This window comes from Amblyomma mixtum, chromosome 3, assembly GCF_055824585.1.
Source record: "Amblyomma mixtum isolate Tamu chromosome 3, ASM5582458v1, whole genome shotgun sequence".
Taxonomy (NCBI): domain Eukaryota; kingdom Metazoa; phylum Arthropoda; class Arachnida; order Ixodida; family Ixodidae; genus Amblyomma; species Amblyomma mixtum.
The window spans coordinates 260,676,884-260,698,787 of NC_143014.1; the positions used below are offsets into that span (position 1 = coordinate 260,676,884).

General features: G+C 48.4%; 1 protein-coding gene across 1 annotated transcript in view; it reads right to left on the reverse strand.

Moving 5' to 3' along the window:
• Positions 1-4,871: 4,871 nt before the first annotated feature.
• The window catches only part of LOC149354574 (uncharacterized), a 44,453-nt gene continuing 27,420 nt past the window's right edge, over positions 4,872-21,904 (reverse strand). Inside the window, exons 2-8 of the mRNA XM_089583428.1 lie at positions 18,613-18,813; positions 17,053-17,325; positions 15,396-15,649; positions 11,834-11,937; positions 10,641-10,885; positions 10,052-10,215; positions 4,872-6,496 (exon numbers count right to left, since the gene is read on the reverse strand). Coding sequence (XP_089439554.1) covers positions 6,332-6,496; positions 10,052-10,215; positions 10,641-10,885; positions 11,834-11,937; positions 15,396-15,649; positions 17,053-17,325; positions 18,613-18,813 — 1,406 coding nt within the window. The 3' untranslated portion in view covers positions 4,872-6,331. The remainder of the gene's footprint in view (positions 6,497-10,051; positions 10,216-10,640; positions 10,886-11,833; positions 11,938-15,395; positions 15,650-17,052; positions 17,326-18,612; positions 18,814-21,904) is intronic.

Below are 21,904 nucleotides of genomic sequence, written 5' to 3' on the forward strand. Positions count from 1 at the left end.
CGTGCGTTAAACCTTCACATGAGGTCCATAGGAAATCTCTGAGGCACCGTAGGACTTTTTGTTCTTACATCTTCCTTCTAATTTCTTGAAATCCACTACACACGCACGCGCGTTCGGAGCTGCGAGCGCGCAGTGTTTGCTCGTGTCGTCAAGCGCTGTATCGTCTTGTCTTTCTTCGTCCTTGTCTTAAGAGTGCGCTGTGTTTTACCCCAAGATGAACTGCCAACTAGCCCGCTCTTCCATCCTTGCAAGAGGTTCTTGTTCGCTTGATTTGCGACATGCTGTGTGCGCGCTTACGTGAAAGCATCGCAGGTGAACCACTCGTATACTGGAGCAGCTATAGCGCTTGTTGTCAGCATTTTTGCGAAGGATTTCGTCTATCTGGCTATCCGCAACGAGTTGGGCTACTTTGTGCGAGCTTCGCCGCGAGCAGTAGCGGCGAGCATACCCCCGAAGCTGAGTTCTGTAATGCAGCTACGCTAAGCTGATAGTATTGTCTTCAAATCGACTCAGCATAACGATCGAGCGCACGGCGTTGCTTCGGCGTCGTGGTGGCCGTGGCTGGCGTCGTCTGCTAGCAGATGACAGCTTCCTGGTACGGTAACTGAGGGGGAGCCTGGCTCTGAGGGCGAGTCCACAAGCAGCCTCTGGCAAGTAGGTCATGTGACCATGACGCTGTTTCCTGTCGGAGCGGAAGCCGAGACCTGTCAGCAAGTAGTCTGGGACTGGAAAAACAAATGCGCCCGTTGTCAAAACAGAGGAGGCGCTGCCAACAGGCAGCAAAAGTTCGAAACACGCAGGCTATTTGCGATGGAAACACGCCTACAGCTGTTTTAGACGAAGCTGCATAACGGTAGAATCTCCCCCGCTGGCGCTTCTGCATTGATTGTAAAACATTTTATTCGTCGGTGCTAAGAGGTCGCGTTAAGTGGTCGAGAGCGGCATCAAGGCAACGGACCATGCATTCCGAAATGCCCGCTCGCTACAGAGAGCTCAACTATCCGACCCTGATCATCATTAGCGCGACACTGACGCCGCCCCAATGCGAAGCGAGCGGAACAGTGGGAGGGTCGCGCTGGGTGAGGGCGTGTACATGGCGTGGTGATTTTGAGCTTTCGTCTGCTGCGGCTAAGCAGCGCTGACGCGCAGTTCTTTCTTGTTTGGCGCGCTCCGTCTACATCTGTCCGCACCTGTACCTGCCTAACTACATGCGTACCCACTCACCTACCTATCTAGCTAGCTAGCTAGGCAGACAAGGGAATGGAAAGAGGTGCTTATTGTGGCATACATGCCAGAAGCCAATAGTCACCGAAACCAAGGAGCATAGGGGATTTTTGGAATATTGGGTGCTAATAATTGGAGATTAATGGTGTGATTAATTTATCGCTTAAACACAATTGATAAGAAAACAGAAGAGGAACAGCCACATGCCGTCCATGGGAACCAAACCCATTATCCCCAAGAGCAGCGGACACGAAATTTGGTGGTCATGGGTTCGGTTCCTACCGGCGGCATGTGGTTGTTTTTCTTGTGCTTTGTTGTCAGTTATATTTAGGCGACAAAATAATTGCACTATTAATCTCCAATTAACACCAAAAATAAAAACATCCTTTATGCTCCTTGGTTTCGGTGAATGTTGGATTCCGTCAGCTAGCTACCCAGTTAGGTAGGTAGAGTAGATAAGTAGCTAGCTATCTAGCTAGTGTCGCGATTTGGTGGACATCGCTTTGCGCTCCCCGGAGGCGAGCGGTTTTCGAACGGCTCGAGAAATGGTCAAATTTCATTAGCGAGGGCGGTGAGAGAAATCGCATTTTCGAAATTCTAAAATCTGATATGGCTAACTAGTGCCGCCTAGAAATCTCTAACAGAAATCAGGCGCCTATCCGTAATAATTAAAAAGCTAACTAGTATAATTTAGTCGATCACTTTTTTATTTTACCTGATTCGCCGCTGCTCTTTGACATCCGCCAACACTGGTATTTCTATACCGCGAAATGCTTTTCTTTACCTCAAAAAACTATTTTTAATATTAGTGGCTAGCTTAGTGGCTAGGAAGCCTTCGTCCTGCAGACGTCTTAGCCAGCTGCTGGCAATCATAAAATCCACTCTATTTTTTTGCGCATGGTTATGTGGACAACGCACGTAGATCTAGCGCAGCAGCGTTTGGGATTCCGTCTATGAAGAATTACCTAAAATGTCATCCAGCTGGATATAGCATGGATTCCATGATGGTACTAGAAGTAATCTCTCTAAAAGTGAGCTCAAGGAGGTTGGCCTTGCCAATACCTACCTGACGTGATTGCCTCAGACTGTCCGCACTTCAGACGTTGCTTTCTTAACTTTTTGTTCATAAGTACTGTAGCGTTTACATTGTCTCGTTAAAGAGCTGCCTGCATTTTGGTTTAAGTGTCAATTTTGAATGGCTCCGTTCACATGAAGGCGCTCTTAGCAATAAGGCTGCTGAATAGCCGGCTCTGGAGGCCTTGCTCGGACGATGACTGACCATATCGTGTATTGAGATTATGGCGGAAATAAAAATATTCTGTCTCGTAGTGGCAGAATCGAGGGCTGTGCTCTAATGAAACAGTGTTTAATTTTTTTATTTCGTATTAAAAATTGCATGAAGCATTCAGAGTAGAGGACTGGGGAGATGAGCACTTCGTGCCACACTGCGATTGCTGGAATGGTTAGGGAGAGCGAAGAGGCGGTGGCTCGCTTGGCTAACTTCGCAGCGAACCAGGGGCGCGATTACGAGATGCTCAAAATCGTCTCAATCGGAAAGTGTCTCAAAAAGTGTCTCAAAAAGTGTCTCATTTGCCCCGTTCCTATTGGTCGGTCGTGACCAGCGGCCATATTGGTTTTTTGCGTCACCGGCCGACGTCAGAAGTGCGCCAGAAGTGGTGACGTTGCTTGCCTAATTATGCGAGCCGATTGAGACGATTTTTTGAGACTAGAACGAGTGGTCTCAAACCGCTCGAGACAGAAAATGGCGGTTGTTTACATGGCCGGTGGCCGCGCGAGCAACGGTGTAAAAGACGGTTTTGACGTGCCGGACGAGTTGTTTCGACGTTTTGACATAGGAAGGAGCATAATGGCTGTGCGACGAACTCGGGCGTTGAACTTGGAGGTGTGCGGGTGAGTGCGCGGTGAGTGGAGCGGCAAGTGCCTGTGCGCGCCTTCGCCGCCGGTGGGTTTCAAGACACCGTAGGAAATGAAGTAAACGTCGGCGTAGCCCAACCGACTGTGCAAGTGTTTGCGGTGAGTTGCGGAGACCACTGTCAAAGTTAAGTCGCAGAAGGTGCGCGCTTTCCGGCGAGACCCCTCAAGACAAGGCGGCGGCGAAGGTGGACTTCCTTCGCATAAACTTTCGCCACCGCAGTATCCCCGGCGGCGTCATCCGAGCATCATCCGAACGGAACGGCACCACCAACACGAATATCAAGTGCTTAACCCGAAGCGGGCGGCATGAGTTGGTTACGAGGCGGAAGAGTGATTGTTGCCGCAGTGACCGGGCGTGCCGGCTCTTAATTCCCGCAGTGAGATTGCAAGCTCCCATCAGCTGCACCGGTCTGCTTCCGTATGCGGCAGTTGCTGCAGTGTGATTATTCATGGTCGCCGGGTATTTTCTGAACAAAAATAAATATAATCACGCATCGCCCTTGGAGCACATTTGTCATCGATAGCAGCAAGGTGAGTTCACACTGGCGAGTCGCGGAGGTCGCGCGACAGGCTTAAATCGATTTATTACGCTCCCTCCCCGCTTTACATGTGCTTCGCAAACCGTAACTAATTGACCGAAATCGGTCGCCTAGAATACTAGCGCGACGATTGCAACTCGCCAGTGTGAACTTGCCTTGAAGCTGCCTTCGCCGGTTTTCGAGCCAAGCGCTCCTTCCAAATTGTTCTCGGCAGACTCGTAGCAATCACTGCCTTTAAACAGATTTTTCCGCGCACTTAAGACGTCTGCGCAGTACTTTGATTCTGCGTAATGTGTAAAAAAAGAGGACAGCCGTCGAATCAGCTGATTTTTTTTCTGGCTGCCATGTTTACGATGGCTGAATATGTGCGTGGAGGGATAAGGCTGAATCGGTTGAATCAGGCGGCAGCTCACGCCGCCTAGCCGCCGCTACCGACGCTTTTCCAGCGTCAGCGCACCCTCGCGGCAGCAAAAGTGACTGAAGAGCAAACTTAATTGCAAAATTGAGGACGCTTCTTCTTTTGCTTCATGTCGTTCAGTTTGAAACGTAGTTTGTTAGCGAAATAAAACATTCTTCAAATTATTAACGGCGTGTTTACAGCAAAACTTTAGTATACGGTCCCTTATTGCGCAACTAAATGCTTCCTGGGTGGAACCCTACTATTAGACACCACAACCTCGCTGCTAATTGGTTGATTCCGCGGTCAACAACTCGCGGTGTCGTCATTTTGACGTCAGAGTCTCAAAATTGAGACGAAAACTCGTAATCGCGCCCCAGGACGCTGCTGTGGCACCGTGTGTGTGATAAGAAAGCGCGCCAGACTGCGCATAAGGGGTACGGTTCACAAGGCGACACACGTTGCGGTACATGTGCTCGAGAATTGGAGAGGAGCCTAATAGTTGAAGCCAGAATAATAAAAAAATCTTTGCTCTTCACCACAGCTAAATCACAAATATTTGTGTTACACACTCGTAACCGCTCTGTGAACTTTTTCCATTTGTTGTTAGTGAGATAAATTTTAGAATCACTGTTCAACCCACATCGTCAGCGCACGGCTTCTTCATGTAACGGACTACCAATGACAGGCATAAGTACTTCTTTGCTTGGAAGAAGCTCCAAATGAACACTTGCCAAAGCGCACTCGGTTTTTCCAAAGTTGCAACGTAGGCCAAATAAACTGGCCAAAAGCGCAGGTCCATTTTATTTACACAAGAGACAATAAATAAGAAACCGCCAGCAGCACCAACAGTTCACTTTCATTCCCACTGCCAACAGCAGCAGGACAGTCCACTCCGTCGTTAATCATTCGATTCCATTGGTCGTCCTGACCTCTCACTACGTCACTGGACATCACGCAGTCACGCCACAGGGTCAGCGGCTCGAGCTACCACGTATGCGGTGGCGATGCGTGGGGCCCATTGGAGAAAACCACTGCACGCGATTTTACACTGCCACACGGGCAACACGCTGAGTGCATTCACACGCTAGAAGCGGCTTATGTATAGATTACGGATTTTTTTCATGTATTAAACGTAGTCGCCGTGAGTACCTTCTATAAGGTCCTGAACTGCTTAAATAACCAAAGATGCATAATGTATTTTTTACTACACGAAGCTACATTCGTTAGGAACGGCCCGAAATAAAAAGGAAAATAGTGCCCTGCCCGCACCGGCTGTTGGCATGACTTACTTCATGAAGCTTCAGTAAAGGCTGCAGATTGCATAAGGCCACATAGAGTTCCTTAAATCGTCACGCACGGACGGCCTGGCTTTTTGCCGCCACCACAACGCGGCCGTCGCGCACAGGTGTAGAGCCTGCGTCTTAATTTTCTGCGGCTGAGCCACATCTGCTAAGTCATCACTCGGGCAGTAAGCCGAGGGGTCCATTCTGGTTCAAAGTAGTGCACGGTGGGCTCAGTTTTCGTCGAAAAGTCCGCATCAGCATGACACCCTATCAATGGTAGTCGAAGGAGAACTTCACAGAAATGGTGCGTGATAGTGAGAAAGCTACCGAGCAGGACATTTTAGAACAACTCGTCACTGGCAAGCCATTCTGAGTTTCCGTTTGCAAGCCAGTGTTCTCATTATATATGCTTCAAACTACTAGTGCTTGCTTGTACCCAAGGCTTACGCTCTCTCCTGCACACCACTAGCGTGCCGAAAAAAAGGAAGCGAAAAAAGAGAAGGGGCCGAGCCATATTAGGGGATTTGTTAAAGGAAACAGTCAAAGTTTGTGTCGCATTGTAGAGCATCTGCACTGAGTGGGGATTCTCTTTATTAGTATTTAACTTTAAGGGAGAGTACTGAACGCGTAAAATGTTTTCGTCCAAGATTCTTCGCTAGTGTCGCCTGCAATTAAGGCAGCGTCTTTACTCTCTCTATCGTAACCAACTTCCTCGACTTGGAGCAGTAGACTCACTCACAAAAGTCAGTGAACAAATTACTTTAAGTGCGCGAGTTGTGACGCCACTTGTTTATGTTGATCGCTGAACAGTTCACGATGTGTCTTGCCTCGCTTACAGCGTGTGATCGCGTGTGTTCAGCAAGTGTTGCCCGCAGACATGCAACTGCGGAAGGCCACCGGACGATGCCTGCTCATCCTGATGGTCCGGACTTGGGCGTCGGGCACGCTCATTAGCGCACGCCGAGCTTCTCGTATATCCAGGTGATGTACGGGGACACGCGTGTGAACACTGTCGGGTACTGCGCCGTGCCGCTGCACGATACACCGAAGCTGTACAGCCCGATGACGGCCCAGTTCTTTCCCTCTTGTATCATGAGGGGGCTTCCCGGGATGCCCTGCAGTGCAAAAAGAAGAGGAATCAATAAGAAAAAAAATGGCCGCAAGTTTTGTCTACGCCTGATGTTTTAATCTAGCAGCGTCTGCATCTAGTTTTGGGTAGTGACCAGGAGGAAATGGACGGAACCAGAATAGAAAACAAGAATTAATAATACTTGTTGGGGCGCTAGCTGGTGCATGTTTCCAGAAAAAGGTTCTAGCGCCGAAACAGACAACACACAGAAAGCTAGACGGGACAGGTGCAACTTCCAACTTTTTTATTCACAGCGAACGCGAATGAATATAAGGCAAACAATCAAGAGGGATAGCAAGAACCACACATGTGCGGGAGGGTTGCACAAAAACGAAGATAAGTGAGTCACACAGGCGTCCCACCCCGTGTATCTAAAAAAGCAGTTTCATTCTTATATATGGTAATTGACGGGGTACTAACACAATCGCTACAGTTGCTTTTGATATAGAAAGCCTCCAACAGTTCACGAGCTGTCTGGTCCTACTTCTGCTTAAAACCTTTGTTTATTTCAGCTTTGCTGCACACTTAATCCTTCTTTCTTCACCGCAGACTTTACAGAGATGGGGCAGACGTGAACCACTGCCATTTTGTAAATGCTGATTGTGTTCTGCTGATGGGTCATTAATACAGTGGCTGGTTTGGCCGATGTACTTCTTTCCGCACTTGAGAAGATACTAATAGACTACTCCCACGGCACATTTAACAAACGGAGCTGTGTGTCTCTTCTTACATTCAGTTTTGCTTGCCTTGTTGGGTTCAGTTTTAACGCACAGGGCAGCCAATTTCTTGGGGGTGGAAAAAAACCGTAGGAACTGTGGTTTTTCCTGTGGTTTTTTCCGCCCCCAAGAAATTGGCTGCCCTGTGCGTTAAAACTGAGCCCAACAAGGCAAGCAAAACTGAATGTAAGAAGAGACACACAGCTCCGTTTGTTAAATGTGCCGTGGGAGTAGTCTATTAGTATCTTCTCAAGTGCGGAAAGAAGTACATCGGCCAAACCAGCCACTGTATTAATGACCCATCAGCAGAACACAATCGGCATTTACAAAATGGCAGTGGTTCACGTCTGCCCCATCTCTGTAAAGTCTGCGGTGAAGAAAGAAGGATTAAGTGTGCAGCAAAGCTGAAATAAACAAAGGTTTTAAGCAGAAGTAAGGACCAGAGAGCTCGTGAACTGTTGGAGGCTTTCTATATCGAAAGCAACTGTAGCGATTGTGTTAGTACCCCATCAATTAACATATATAAGAATTAAACTGTTTTTTTGAATACACGGGGGTGAGACGCCTGTGTGTTTATTCGCATTCGCGGTGAGTAAAACAGTTGCAAGTTGCGCCTGTCCCGTCTAGCTTTCTGTGTGCTGTCTGTTTTGGCGCTACAACCCTTTTCTGGAAAAGAAAAGAAGACAATGAATGACTACTGGAAAAGCAGCCCTGTAGTAGCCATAGGTCTTCCACTGTTTTGTTAATGCGAAGGCTTCATATGGCCCCCATCAGTCACAAAATCCAGCGTTGCGTGCACGAGAAATGAACCCAAAACCTAGATGACCACATGATGACATCGATAGGGCCTACATCATCAGTAAAGAAAAAAAAATAAAATTTCATAAATGAAGTTTCTTCCGAAGTGGTATTCTGAGGACATAAAATTACGCAGGAGACAGGACGCAGAAAAGATGCAGACAGGATGAGCGTAGTTCTGTCTGCATCTTTCTGTGTCCTGTCTCCTGCGTAGTTTTACGTCTTGAGAATGCCTTACCAACTAGCTTCTCATCACACACTTCCGAAGTGGGTTTCAAACAGAGGCCAGTGCGAACAGATCAGCGTCGCGGGCCACTTCATTAGAGTATCACGCCATTTTCGCCTTTTCATTACTGTATTGCCTTAATTCACACGACGAAATACAGACTGGACGAATAGGAAAGGGGATTCAGTTTACAGACAACTGGTCTCGCTACTAATGTTTCAAGTGTTTTACTTTCTCCAGGACACTTAGCACTCAGGTACACACGGCTCTGTTCTCAAAACCTCTACGATTTCCCGAACAGAATCACCCAAATACTGACGAATATCTCTTACACGAACATCAGCAAGCCGAACAGCCATTCGGCGATTCCACATGATATGTAAACCGCATTAGAATATCACACTCTCATCATTCTCGACTTCCAAAACGCGAATTCCATGGGGATCTAAAGGGAAATATTTCATCAAAGTTCCCTGTAGAACATCCCAAAAGAAAGCCCCATCACAGCAATCAATAAACACATATTTAACAGTCTCCGGCTTTCTGCACAAAAGACAGTCGACACCCCATGGTGCAAAAATTCCCTTTTCTGCCATTCATGGCTTTACGGGGAGAGCCCCGACATAGAGTTTAACGAAGAAAGTTTGCACTGCAGGCTCTACAGGCGTTTCAATACATTTTACCCCGGTCTAAAAGAGCACTGTGACCGATACACATGAAAATGCAAGGCTACTTCGACAAGATCTCTGTAAAGGTATTTTTTGGTAACGCTACCTAAATATTCCAGTGAGAGGTTCATCTTGCAAGACGAGGATCCGTTTCTACCCACTGTTTGTCAGGTTCGCCCCGCAAGAGCTTATCGACGTTTGTTGTATCAACTGTTTGTCACTTCACTGTTAGAACGCATGGGTGTTTCCGTGAAATCGTTCAAACTGCGCCATCACCCAACACAAAACCCCGAGCGCTGAACTGCTAGTCTCTCTCGCTGGATTTGTGCATCGTAGTCTTCATCAACTTCCATTCGGACCGCGCGAACAGATCACATTCGTTGGCCACTGCAGTGAGGTGGCACACCATCGCCGCAGCCGAACAACTCGCGTGCATGCTTTCTCATTCACAGCACGCAAGTAGTCTTAAGTGCCCTCCGCAATTTTTGTTCCGCCCTTTCCCTGCTGGTTTATATCTGACGCTATCCACAAACTCACACAACTCTACACATCATTACTGTGCATCTAGCAAGGCCGAGGTCATCTATAATAGTCGGATATAACCCAAGAACAAAGCAGCAGATGCCTCTTAAAGGATGCCCTCCAGCCAAAGGCATCGACTGATTCTCCTGACACCGCGGTCAATCCGGTTCAGCGGTGGTTATTCCCTATTCAGCTGCATTCCCCCCCCCCCCCCCCGCGATTTCCCGCTAGCCAGCCCACAGGGATGGGTCAAGGAGAAAAATCGATCAAAGGGGAGAACTGGTCGACGCAAGTGGCTGGAGGGGCTCCTTTGAGGGGTTTCTGCTGCTTCGTTTTTAAGTTGTAGCCGTCTATAGCAATGCTTTCATTTTCAACATGTCGGGTCCTTTCTGCTTGGGTTGTCTTTACAGAGGTAACTAATAGGGAAAATATTCAGCCCGAGAGCTTTTGTACTCAGGAAACGGAGCATACAAGTAAAGAAACACGGAAATGCAAAAAAAAAAAACATGTAATGAAGCAAGCCAGACCGAGCAGGGACGTGCAGTAAACGGGTGGCAGCCTTTGTCGCTAGATTATTGACAGTTCCTACACGTGAGCAGACGGACACTCACCACGCACTCCTCGCCGATGTTGGCGGTCAGCTGGGCGCAGATGAAGTCTTCGTGGTTGATGCCCTGCGGGTACGGTGAGAGATCAACGCCAGCGTACGTGTTGTTGCAGCTCGAAGAGGAGATCACCCGGTAGCGCTTATCGCCCATCGAGCCCGGGTGGAAATCTGCGCGAAAACCAAGCAAGCATGAGAGCAGCAGTCAGAATGCAGTGTCCACAGCAGGCTGGCACGGGAAGTGTCGGCCACGACAGAGACAGGAAGCGAGGGTTCTGTGCAAGCGTCGGACGGACAAGGTTAACTTCCAGGCATGTTACTGCTGTTTCTAAGATTTTAGCCCCTGTTCTCGAGAAACGGCCGCATAAGACGTTTTGAGACTGCTTAATGCGCTATTTTTCACAAACCTGTCGCTCATTTGTAACTCACCTGCATACCTATCTGCCTACACGTGCACAGATAAGACCTTGAACGGCTGAAGGGTTAGCAAAGTGCGTCGATATGAAGAAAAACGACTATGGAAAAAAAAAGCTTCTAAAGCCACTGAGTCTTCTTAGGTGCTCAGGAAAAGGAAAAAATGACCGCACGCAGCTCACCTCTCTGCCGGTTGGACCAGCTGACGGCGTCGAGGATGCTGCCGTTGAGCACGCGCCTGGCGTTGAGCACCGTGGGCAGACAGATGGGCGCCAGCTCCCCGGAAGCGAGTGCGGGCTCAAACCTCACCAGGGCCAGGTCGTGGTAACCGTCCGGCACGCGGAACATGGGATGTGCTTCGGCGCTCACCACGCGTCGGAGCGTCACCGGCTGGCCCGGTGTGTTCAGCATCACGGCGCTGTTCCTCCTGCGATGGCGTTCGTGTACACGGGCAGTGCTTCTCCACTAGCTTCAGAATGAGAGTGGCGTAGAGGGAGCGAACGTATTGGAGCCATCATACATCCGAATCTCGAGCTTTTTAAGGCGGAGCATGCCCTGTGGTGAGACGGAGCGCTTCTTTCGGAACGAAATCCTTCCGGAATGGGGCTTGGAAACTCTGCGTAACACGATGCTAGAGAATATGCAGCGTAATAGGTAGTGTGGACGGTACTGGGGAAGAAATAACCCTGGAACTAGGTTTCGTGCTTTCGTCAATCTCACCTGTCTCTTTTGGGCTGCAAAGTCGCTCACAGCCTTAACCAACTCGTCAAAATGGAAGTTATGCTTCGTAACACGCTACTCCAGCTCGGCGCTATTAAGGTGTCAAGCCCGACACCCCTTTACCTCGTGCGCATCTTAACGCTTTTCGTTAGTCTAAGCCTTTCACTGCGAAGCTATATGTAGGAAAGCAATGAAAAAAAGGGCAGATTTATCGGACAGTTTTGTGTTTGCTAAAAGCGTGCAGAGGTTCTACTAGCACCACTTGCTTCTGCGGAGGCTTATAGCAGAAGCAGCGTCGGGAGAGTCAGGTAAAGCGTGCGTGCAGTCCGGAGACCGCGATGCCGCGTAGCTTTCCGGATAACTCATCAGCCTATTCTCCTTTTTATAGTTTCGTAGTTGAACACGCGTCCGAATGGTTCTCAGTACTCCTGTTCGGTATTAAAGTTATGCCTGACCTTGTTAAAAGACGAAACCCCTCCATAGAGACGAGAGTCACACAAGTGCACTCGGATAGTTTTCCCAGTTAGTCGAAGAGCGCTGCGCCGTCTTTTTTGTGTGCGCTACTACAGATTTCGTATCTATTTAATAAGTTTATCTAGCCAAAAAACACATTTCCGTGGGAACAGGGTCTCACTTTGAAGAGTTTTCAACTCACCCGTTGTCTGGTCCGAAGCATTGGGCTGCTGTGAGTATGTGTTGCTGGTCTAACAAGACACCAGCGCATCGCCTAGCCGGGTTCACTTGGTCGACCACAGAAGCCTGCGTGGAACGAAGCATATTATTTTAAGGTGATAGCTGTAATAGCTTTTTTATAATCCATTTAGGAAGTACAACGGCAGTAGTAATGCGTTACGCTGTATGTTACGCGGGCTGCTACAAAGGGAGCCAAGAATGCGCATTTCCTTTCCTCAAAACCAAGAAAGTGCTTACATTGCGAATAAGATTCCCGGTATAGCATAATTCGCAGTCTAGACGCTCCGCAGAATTTGACGAAATAGTTATAAATGGCTCCCTTCGCCGGTGGACTCCTCAAACGTGTCTTGAGAGAGAAACACGAACAAAGACTAAAAGGTTGTTTCCAGCTAGCGTTCGCGTTTTTCTCTCACGGCGCGGTTGAGGTTTCCACCAGCAGAGTGAGCCTTTTATGCGTATTTCCCGACCTATAATCCAGCGGACGGTCTAGACCACCTCTAGCAACGTGGTCAATATTGCGAACAAGGCTGAACATGAAACTAGACTAATTTTCTTGAAGCAGGCGGGACCTGGACTGTACCGGGAAGGATTGAAAGGGGCGGTCCATGATGCAGAACAACGCTCTGAACCAAGCATGAGCCTCTGGTCGTGCACAACGCTCTCTTAACCTGTCCTGCAATCCACCCGCAGGCAACGCTATTTCAGACCCGGCGAAGCAGCCGCGTTTGAACCTTCCCGTCTTTTTTTGTGACTGCGCGGTTCAGGTGTCCACTGAAAAAAAATGAGTAAGTTATGAGCCTTTCCTTTAAACCAATCCAGGGTAGGATCACGACTGCGAATAAGGGTGAACTGAGAACTGCACAGTCTTATTTGCTTCGTGCAAGCGGACCCTCGAGTCCGTGAAGTGTGCAGGGAACGCGGTCGAACCGGGACCGAAAGCGGAAGAAGGCCAAGCGTACACGTGAGCATAGAAACGCTCAATCGGACAGTCTCCTGTGAAACGTCAAAACGGGCCTGCGGCTCCAGACCACTCGGCCGCTAATGCCAGTTAGCTTTCGCTGATTATATCGCGGTAAACCGGTAAGCTTAGGTGCACAAATTTTGTAGCGTAAGCTACACTGGCTGAGCTTGAGCATTTTCGCGTGGCTCCTGGAGAGCCGTGCTGCGGATGCGTGAGGAGCAAGTGACGTCACTACGCACAGCTGGCGTGCCTCGCCGCGCGCGTTCGCCTTCCTTTCCTTAAAATGATTGGAGTGTAAAACGTTGACAACGCCAACGTCAATGAACACAATGGACGCCGACGGCCTATGGCTTCAGCGCGGCGTTTTTGGCACAACCTTGTCAATACCTGCAGCCACATCTCTCTTCCCTCTTTCCACGTACCTATAAGCACGATTCAGGCGTCCACTGACCCAGGGAGCCATTATATGCACTTCCTTTCCTTAAAATGATCGGAGTGTGAAACGTTGTCAACGCCAACGCCAATGAACACAACGAACGCCGACGGCCTGTGGCTTCAGAGCCGCGTTTCTGGCACAACGTTGACAAAGCCAACGCATGCAGCACACACGTGTCACTACCGCCACTTAGCTTCAAGCACGGTTGAGGTGTCCACTGTTCCAAGAGGACAGTTATGCGCCTTCCCTCTGGTTCAGGTATCCACCGAGATGTGGACATCTCGCCCTAACCTCACGCTACATATATCCTGGCATAGCAGAACTAAGCCACTGCCAATTTTTTTTCACACATTTTGCTCTGCCTGTTGCTCTTTCTAAAGAATTTATTTCTGCAGAACCCTCTCCCATGAGAACAGTAGCAAGTCCGAGGTTCTAAACGTGCCAACTAAAATCCTTTATTTTTAGAAGATATCTGTTTGTGTCTTTTTTTACTGTGGTGTTAGTTCCAGAAAATAAGCTGCGTTTGGTAACATTTTGTGGTGATCTACTAAGCGCTCAGCGTATCTTAGCATATCTCAACTGTACCCTTGTCTACTATTCCCGCGGCAAATGACAAGTGGAATCACCGGGCATCGATCACTACTCTCAAACGTGAGGTGATCGCATGTCCCGTTTTTGCCTAGCGAATTTATTCCGGTCAACCAGCGCGAATGGAGCGACATACCCCTTTTATAAACTTTGTAACACAGACAACACTTCGTTTTCTCATGTATAAAAATTGTATATTGTAAATTATGAGGTTAAGTATCCCGAAGCGACATATGGGCGATGAGAGACGCCGCAGTGGGGGACTCCGGATTTTTTGCACCACCTGGTGTCCTTTAACATCCGCTGATATCGCACTGCGCACGGACATTCACCTCGATCGAAATACAGTCCTTGCGGTCGGAATCGAACCCGCGACCATGAGGTATGTTTTCCATCTTTATTTCCTACCTTTCATATAAACCTCGTCTAGTAATCACGTGTTGAAATCCTAACGATGACCCAAGAGGAAAGCCGCATGCCGCGAAGGGATCACTAATACCTGAAAACAGACTGCACGGTCTTGTATAGCTCGGATCAAGCGCGAATAATTTTCATTTGCAGAAAACGCGTCTTTCGGAACGCGACCATTTTGTGGAAAACTCAAGCCCCAAGCGGAGAATTTAAAACAAGTTCGTATTCTCATCGCTATGCCGCAATCTTTCGGCACGTCAACGCCCCGTTTACCCGAGCCTCAGAAACGTCTGTCAGTGCAGGATGATGCGGCCAACACCCAAATATGGGACCTCAAGTGCGGAATCGGAAAACGGAGTATTGAGCCGGCCGTAACCCTTTAAAACTCTTCCCACGAGTAACAGTTAGAAAGCAAGGACAAAAACTTTTAGGCGATCCTCGGTGGATCGTTTGAATGCGTTAACGCGAAGCGCTCATCATATCCGAGATTGACACACTAAAGTTCGTCATGTCTAGGGCCAACACGCTAAGTTCATAAGGTCCGAGGTCCAGGCACAAAAGTTCGTTATATCGGAAGTGATATAAGTAGGTTCGGTATATCCGAGGTTCACACATCATATTTTGTTATATCCGAAGTAGCATGCTATGGTTCGTTATTTACAACCGAGTTAGTAAACTAAATACGTATAGGTAGTATATTAAGTTAGTTCGTAGCCACGATGGGCAAGTGGGCCACCTGCCACCGGCTACTGAGAGACGGCGGTCGCCATTTCCGCTTGCACTTACCCTTCTAATGCTAACGCATTAACAGTTTACGAGTGCTCATTCATGCTTCTCCTTTGTGACATGCTCATTTTATGTATATGTTTACTGTTATTGTCCCCCCCTGCTATAATGCCCCTGGGCGTTGCAGGTATTTGTATAAATAAATAAATAAACCTAAGCTTCATGTCGGCTAGCACGTCGCATGTTCCGCATAAGAACATCTTTACCGGGAAAGTTTTCTGCTCAGAACTATAATTGGTAATTGCCAATGCTATTCAATTCCTTTGCACGGATAACCCTATAGGGCGCTCTTAAGCTTGGCGTAGAGGAGTGGTGATGAGGAGCAGCGAAGACAGGACTTACCATCCAGGGCCAGGTACTGTCGGACGGCGTCGACTGCGACTGCTCCTGCTGCTGCTGGCGCTGTGACTGGCCGGTGAGCTGCTGGCGCGGGAGCAGCGACACCGCGTTGAGCGGCCGCCGCCGCCGGTTCAGTCCAGGTCTTCGAACCCTGCGGGCGTCCAGAGAGTAGACGGGCTCATCCAAGAGCAGCCGCGCTGGTCGCTGTCGGGACTCGGTCGCCTCGGGTCGCAATCCGCAAGTCCTGACCGGGAGCGCTGCGGGACCGCGGCGGAAGGAGGGTTAAGACCCACGGTAACCGATGGCGCGTTTGCACACGGCGCACGCTGACGCTATACTGCGCTAGGCAACGCCGCGAGGTTCTTTCAAAATGAACGCCGTGCGCAAGGCGGAAGTTTGCCACACGTATCGATACTTGCTGTACGCGCTACCTCACGCAAGACGTTGTGCGCATCAGTCTAGAGGGCTCTGGTATAATGTAACGGGTCCTTGTCGATTCTATTGCATTCTGTTTTGGTCTTTGTGATTGGCTGTAGCAACGCAAGGACCCCGCCATCGCTAGGCTTGAGCCGGTGATGATGAGGAAACGCACGACATGAAGTTGCCTGAGCCTTCGGCGAAGAGTAGGAAAGAGTAAAAAAAACAACGCAATGAAATCGAAATGGTATCGGAATATTAAATGGCCCTAATTAAATGGCCCTGTCCGGCGTTCGCGTGATAACGTCGCGACCGGATTACTACTTGCGTGAATGCCTTGTCTAGAAAGCCTTCGCCAATAAATTGGCTGCCTTATGTGAGAAAAGCTATTTTTAAACTTTTAGCAAGTTGCAGCTAACAAGCTATTCCACCGAAATGTCAGTGACGGAAAGCGCGTTTCACCCGTTTTGCGCCCATCAAATGGTTCGTTGCTGCGAAGTCGAGACATGGGCTACGTAACTGCGAGCGAATTTTCGTCCCGCCTGACATGGCTGCATTGCTTACGTGAGTGCCGTGCCCGTCACCCACCAAGCTACAGTGCGTAGCGTGGAAGATCTTTTGCGGACAACGAGCGACATTAGCAGGGGACAGACGCATCAGCTCGGTGAGGCTTACCTGAAGGGCGACTGTTTCTACGAGCACCGTTCGTCAATCGCATCGCGAGGCTTTAAATGCACGATAGGCGCAAAGCAAGTCTATCGTGTCCGAAGCGCGCCTCTGCCGCACAATTTCTCTGGTGTAGCAGGCTGAAGTGGCAGCCTTCCGCTCCCAGCAAGGCCGCGAACTGGTAGCCGATGGGGCCATATGGCATCACCGTTAATATTTCATTTATTCTACTATTCTAATTACTACCGATCCTGTTGCTTATATGTGGTATACTTACTATGTCGGCTATGGAACCAGCTGACTTTTGCATCCTATCTTCTGCAAAATTATTCTGTTATTAGTACCATTGCGTCCGTTGAGTTTTCTAGCCGGCTACCAAATAAACAAGTTCCCTGTTCAAGCAGCGTCTGTTACTTACGACCTGTGAAATAAACCTCTCTAGGTAAAAGACAAGGAGTGCAGCTTCCAGTGACGCCAGTTTTGCTTTCACCTTTACCCCCCCCCCCCCCTCTCTGTTATCTTTTTTTTCTTTTGCTTGCGACATCAATGCGCAGGACCAGCAGCAACAAGAGCGCACCGTCGTCGCATTCGCAGTCTTCGTCTCCTGCTGCCGGGTCGCGTCCTTCCGAGCCTCCGCCTGGCTTGGTACCGGACGAACCGGCGCTGTCCACAGACGATGTTCCTCCGGTGCCTGTAGCCCCTGGCACGCTCGTTCCAGTCCCCTGGTCTGTGGGTGGCTGTGGTTGAAAATCAGGAGGACTGGTTGGCGGAACAACTGGGGGAGGTTGCACGGGAGGTTCCACAGGTGGCCCAACAGGTGGTTGCACGGGAGGAATCGTTGGCGGTACCTCTGTCGGACGATCCAGGAAAAGAAGGGCGGAAGAACAAGATTTGTTTTGAGTCTAAGGGACGTGCTAACGAAAAGAAACGCAGGTAAAAAAACATAAAAACTAATACCCCTATCACACGGACAAAGTTAACAGCGGTTACGCGAAAACGTGGTTCGCCCATGATACACAGTGGATCAAACCTCAGCAAAGCCGCTAACCGCGGTTACCGCGAAGCGAGCGTGGCGTCCTCGGTTTGCGTAGTTAACAGAGAAAATGGCGGAGTCTGAGCTGTTGCCGCGTCATCCGACGGCACTCGAAACACTGCATTTTAATTAACGGAGATTTCTGTAAATGCAACTTCGTTTTGCCGAGCGGAGCGTCACTTCGCTTGTTGCACCCAAGGGGCCGTTGATGGCCGTGATCGTGAACAATGGTGCGAACCGCGGTTCGCGTTAACTGCAGACAAGTTCAGTAACCGCGGTTAAGCATAACCTCGGTTACTGAACTTAACTGTCAGGCATAAGAGCGGTTAAGCGGGTCTTGTAACTAGTGCATAAGCTGTAGTGAACACATTGTCTCATGAGTGGTTTGTTGCCTTTCGGCAATGTCATAGAGACAGAAAGAGAGACAACCGCATTACTACACAGCATTAAGCGTCAAGAATATCTTGTGCCAGGGTCCCCAAAAAATCAGCTGGTCCGTCAGCTGACCCAAGGTTAGCCAGGCCCACCATGTTGAGGGAACGGGGTATGGGTAATGGGAGGATTGAATGGCAACGGAGCAGGAGAACAGGCAATGCTCCTTATCAGCATCGTGTTCGAAAAAACTTGCGCATGTAGATGAGGCTCGGAGACCATAGAGGAAAGAGCGGGCAGAGGTGGGCATCCTAGTTAAGTGCATGTGCCATAGAATTTGTAATTAAGTGGTGGCGAAAGGTTTGTCAGGGACAGGAAGGGCAGGAACAGTTTTTGTACTGTTGTTATACTGAGGATTTTTTCGAGTTTGTAACGGAGTGTAGTGTCCCACGACATTGGTGGATAATGCTACGGCTCGCGATCGTACCTTCCGCTGTAAGAATGATCGGAGGGTATAAGCTGGAGCTAGGCGGACCCCCATCTGATTCTATCAGCTTTCTGCAGAAAAAGTAGGCGCACCTTTTGTTTTTTGAAGGGAGGTAAAGTGCCCGTTAGGACGGAGCGCATTGCCCCACAGTAACTCTGGTTGCTAGGCAACGGCACAAGATCGTACGCACTGCCCCGCTTGTTGCTCACGAATCTTTCCTTGCATGGAAACTGAGTTGTACGTACGAGGTTGGTCCGGTGTTACCGGGGGCACTCCCGTGGGCTGCGCGCAGCAAACCAACGAAGTGGCTCCTTTCCAGTCGCAGATGGTGGGGTGCGTTCCTCGGCGGATGTCCCTCTGTGCCTGCGGACACTGGGCCACTGTCACGCAGTGTGGCTCCGACGGTGAGCACTTGTTCACGTCTTCTTCCACGAACACCACCTCTCCTGCAGTGGATGGAAAGGAAACACCCGTTAACTTCCTGGCTCGGCAAAGGCGCTTTATTCTTATTACAGAGGTAGCTGTGAGTAGCACGTCGGACGGAAACCGCTTGGTCGGCTGTCCGCACACACTTGAAGCATGTAGTTGCGAGCGGCGGTTGCCACGTGCGCGCTAGTGTCGTGCAAGTGTAATCCCCGTGACACCTGTCACAGGTGGGTATAAAGCGTGATTACGAGAAGAACGCTTCATTTCTCTTAATTCGCTCGGAATGAAAGTAGACGGACCGTTCTACGCTGCCTCTGCGCTTCGAACACGCTATTGAGAGCGCTAACCACCGATCCGCCTTTCCTCGAGATGGCGAGAAAACAGCAACTGCTTGCTATACAAAGGGTGGCTATGTACAACCAGTCGAAGCGGAGGGGGTCGCGATGGCGCGTGTGAGGATGTCTACGTCTCACACAATGCATAAAGCGCACGCGAGAGTAGTTTATACCAGCTGTCGCCGAGTTTCGCGCATTACACCCCAAGTGAAAGCGCTGTCTTTGCTTCGATACTCTTGGAACCCTGAAGGGCGATACAAAGGAGGAAGAGATTTAAACACACAACCATCCAACGTTGGCAAGGGCCAAACCTTAACGTGTTTTGCGCGTACGTACGTCGTTCAGTTACCGCTAATTGTTTCTTCCCCGAGAACATCAGCGACGCGTGAAATTTACGCTTTACTCTCGCTTGGTTTTTGGTAATTTCGGCATTCTCTGTCCATTTCAGGATATGCTGCACCTGTGTCCAAGAGTAAAAAAAAAAAAAGAAACTTATGCGCACTTTAACCACAATGGTTGACGCTATTGTTAATTTTGTGGTATCTCATCTGCTTCTTTCTCAGTCACCACATGAGACGAAAAAGCAGACACAAAAACATTGCTATTAGTCCGTATGCTAAGGGGCACTGAAGCCGTTATGTCAACGGGAACGGGTACACGGTAGAAAAATTGCTATGAAGCGAAGTTTCGAGCCTCGATTCAGCTGCTCAGGTGCTGCGATGTCGAACTAGAAGCGGCCGCCTTGAAAGCCTGTTCTTGCCTATGTCATTTTTCATAAGATACAACGCTAGAAATAATTTACAGCTACAATATACTTGATGTCATCGCTTGTCGTTCAGGGTGGATTTAAGGTGTGAACTGCACAGTAAGGTACCAACGCGTTGATAGTTTGAGTTAAATACAATTCGAACTCAAGTTCAATTCTCTATTGTGATTTTTTCCGCCTTCCACTCCTGCATGGGCCAGAGAAGGGCCTGCAGAATTTGTAAATAAATAAATAAATAAATAAATAAATAAATAAATAAATAAATAAATAAATAAATAAATAAATAAATAAATAAATAAATAAATAAATAAATAAATAAATAAACTGTTAGAGGTGCCATTATCTCTCTTTAACGTTCCTGCAAGGAGGGATATGAGCACATGACAGGCTACAGTTTTTAGCGGTCTGTTCGAAGCACCAGGCCGGGGTCGAAGTTTTGTGCATTCAGAATAGCAGCCGGGCAAAGCTTGACTCACGTCTTATGCTGTGCTCATCTGCGTTAAATTGCGGTGGTGCGAAGCGAGTTTGATATAGAATACGTTGAAGTGGTCGGAGGTTGATGTGCAAGGAAACAAGACCTGTGATTTTCTAAGAGCCAATACACAGGCGCTTATCCAGCGAAATTATTCGCCATTAAAATGCAACGCGTCTTGACAGAAACGATCACTAGGCTTTGGCAGGCAGACAGTCAAGCTGGTACACTATTGGGCTATCGTGCTGCCTGCTTAGCAGGCTGTGATTATGGCGTTGCTTTTCTCTCGCTTTTTTTTTTAAGGAAAACGCTTGTTTTTTTAACGAGTACTGTGCTGTGGCATTGGTCTAGGCCATTTAGATCGCATCGAACGCATATCCTTGATTAGACAGAGTCATAATTATGATTAAATGACGCGATGACAGTTTCAGTCGATCGGACTCTTTATTTTTATTTTTTTTTATTTATTTATTGATACTGTTAGCCCTTTTGGGCCGATACAGGGTGGGAATTCAATGACTTTTTTTTATATATACAACACAAATACAGTGCAGTAAATACGACATAAGTGCACAATTCAAGCCAGCGCCAGTTTTCTATATACACAATTTTCTTCATGGATACACTTCCAGTCAGCTCGCCGTACAAGAACACAATGGTAGAAAGGTAACATCAAAAATTGGGGTTACAGGGCTATCAAAGGTGCTACATTTCAGGTTACAGCGCACTTCGTAAATAAAAATAACAATAAAGGGGAGGAAGGGGTATCTGTCTGACTGCTATACTGTTAATGTATCAGCAGCGAAGTGGTGGAGGATAGAGTGTTCAAATTGCTCAAGGGAATTGATTTCTATTATGTCGTATGGTATGGAATTCCAAAGTTCAATTGTTCTTGGAAAAAACGAAAACTTAAACGTATCTGTTCTTACCTGTAGAGGAAGGAACTGCCTAGGATGGCTACCGCGTACTGGACGTGATGATCGTGTTTGAAGGTACCGTTCTGTGTTGAAATTGAATTGGCCTTTACTTATTAGATACATGAACTTTAGTCTGGCTATTTGTCGTCGTTGGGAAAGTTGCGGCAAGTTCAATTTATCTAGCATTTCCGTTACTGAGTCTGTTGACCTGTATTTTGAGAGTATGAACATTGCAGCCCGTCGCTGAACCTTTTCAATTTTATCTATTTGGTTTTTTCTAAAAGGATTCCATACAACACTTGCATATTCTAACTTGGGGCGTACTAAAGTCACGTATGCGGTGAGTCGGACATCTGCTGGTGCAAGTCGAAGCTTGCGTTTCAAATAGCACAGTTTTTTCTCAGCTGATGCAGTTTCTTTTGTGTTATAGACGGCATTGCGATTGTCTCCGCATCTCCACAAGTAAAATAAAATAGGTATACTTAAGCTTACGTCCAAACCTTTGATTTCTTCACAGGTAACGGTATCACGAGAAAGGACCAGTCGTCTACGTGTAATTAGGAAGAACTCGTGCTTCACTTTCGTTATTCTACTATAAAGGAATGTAAACAAAGATTGCGC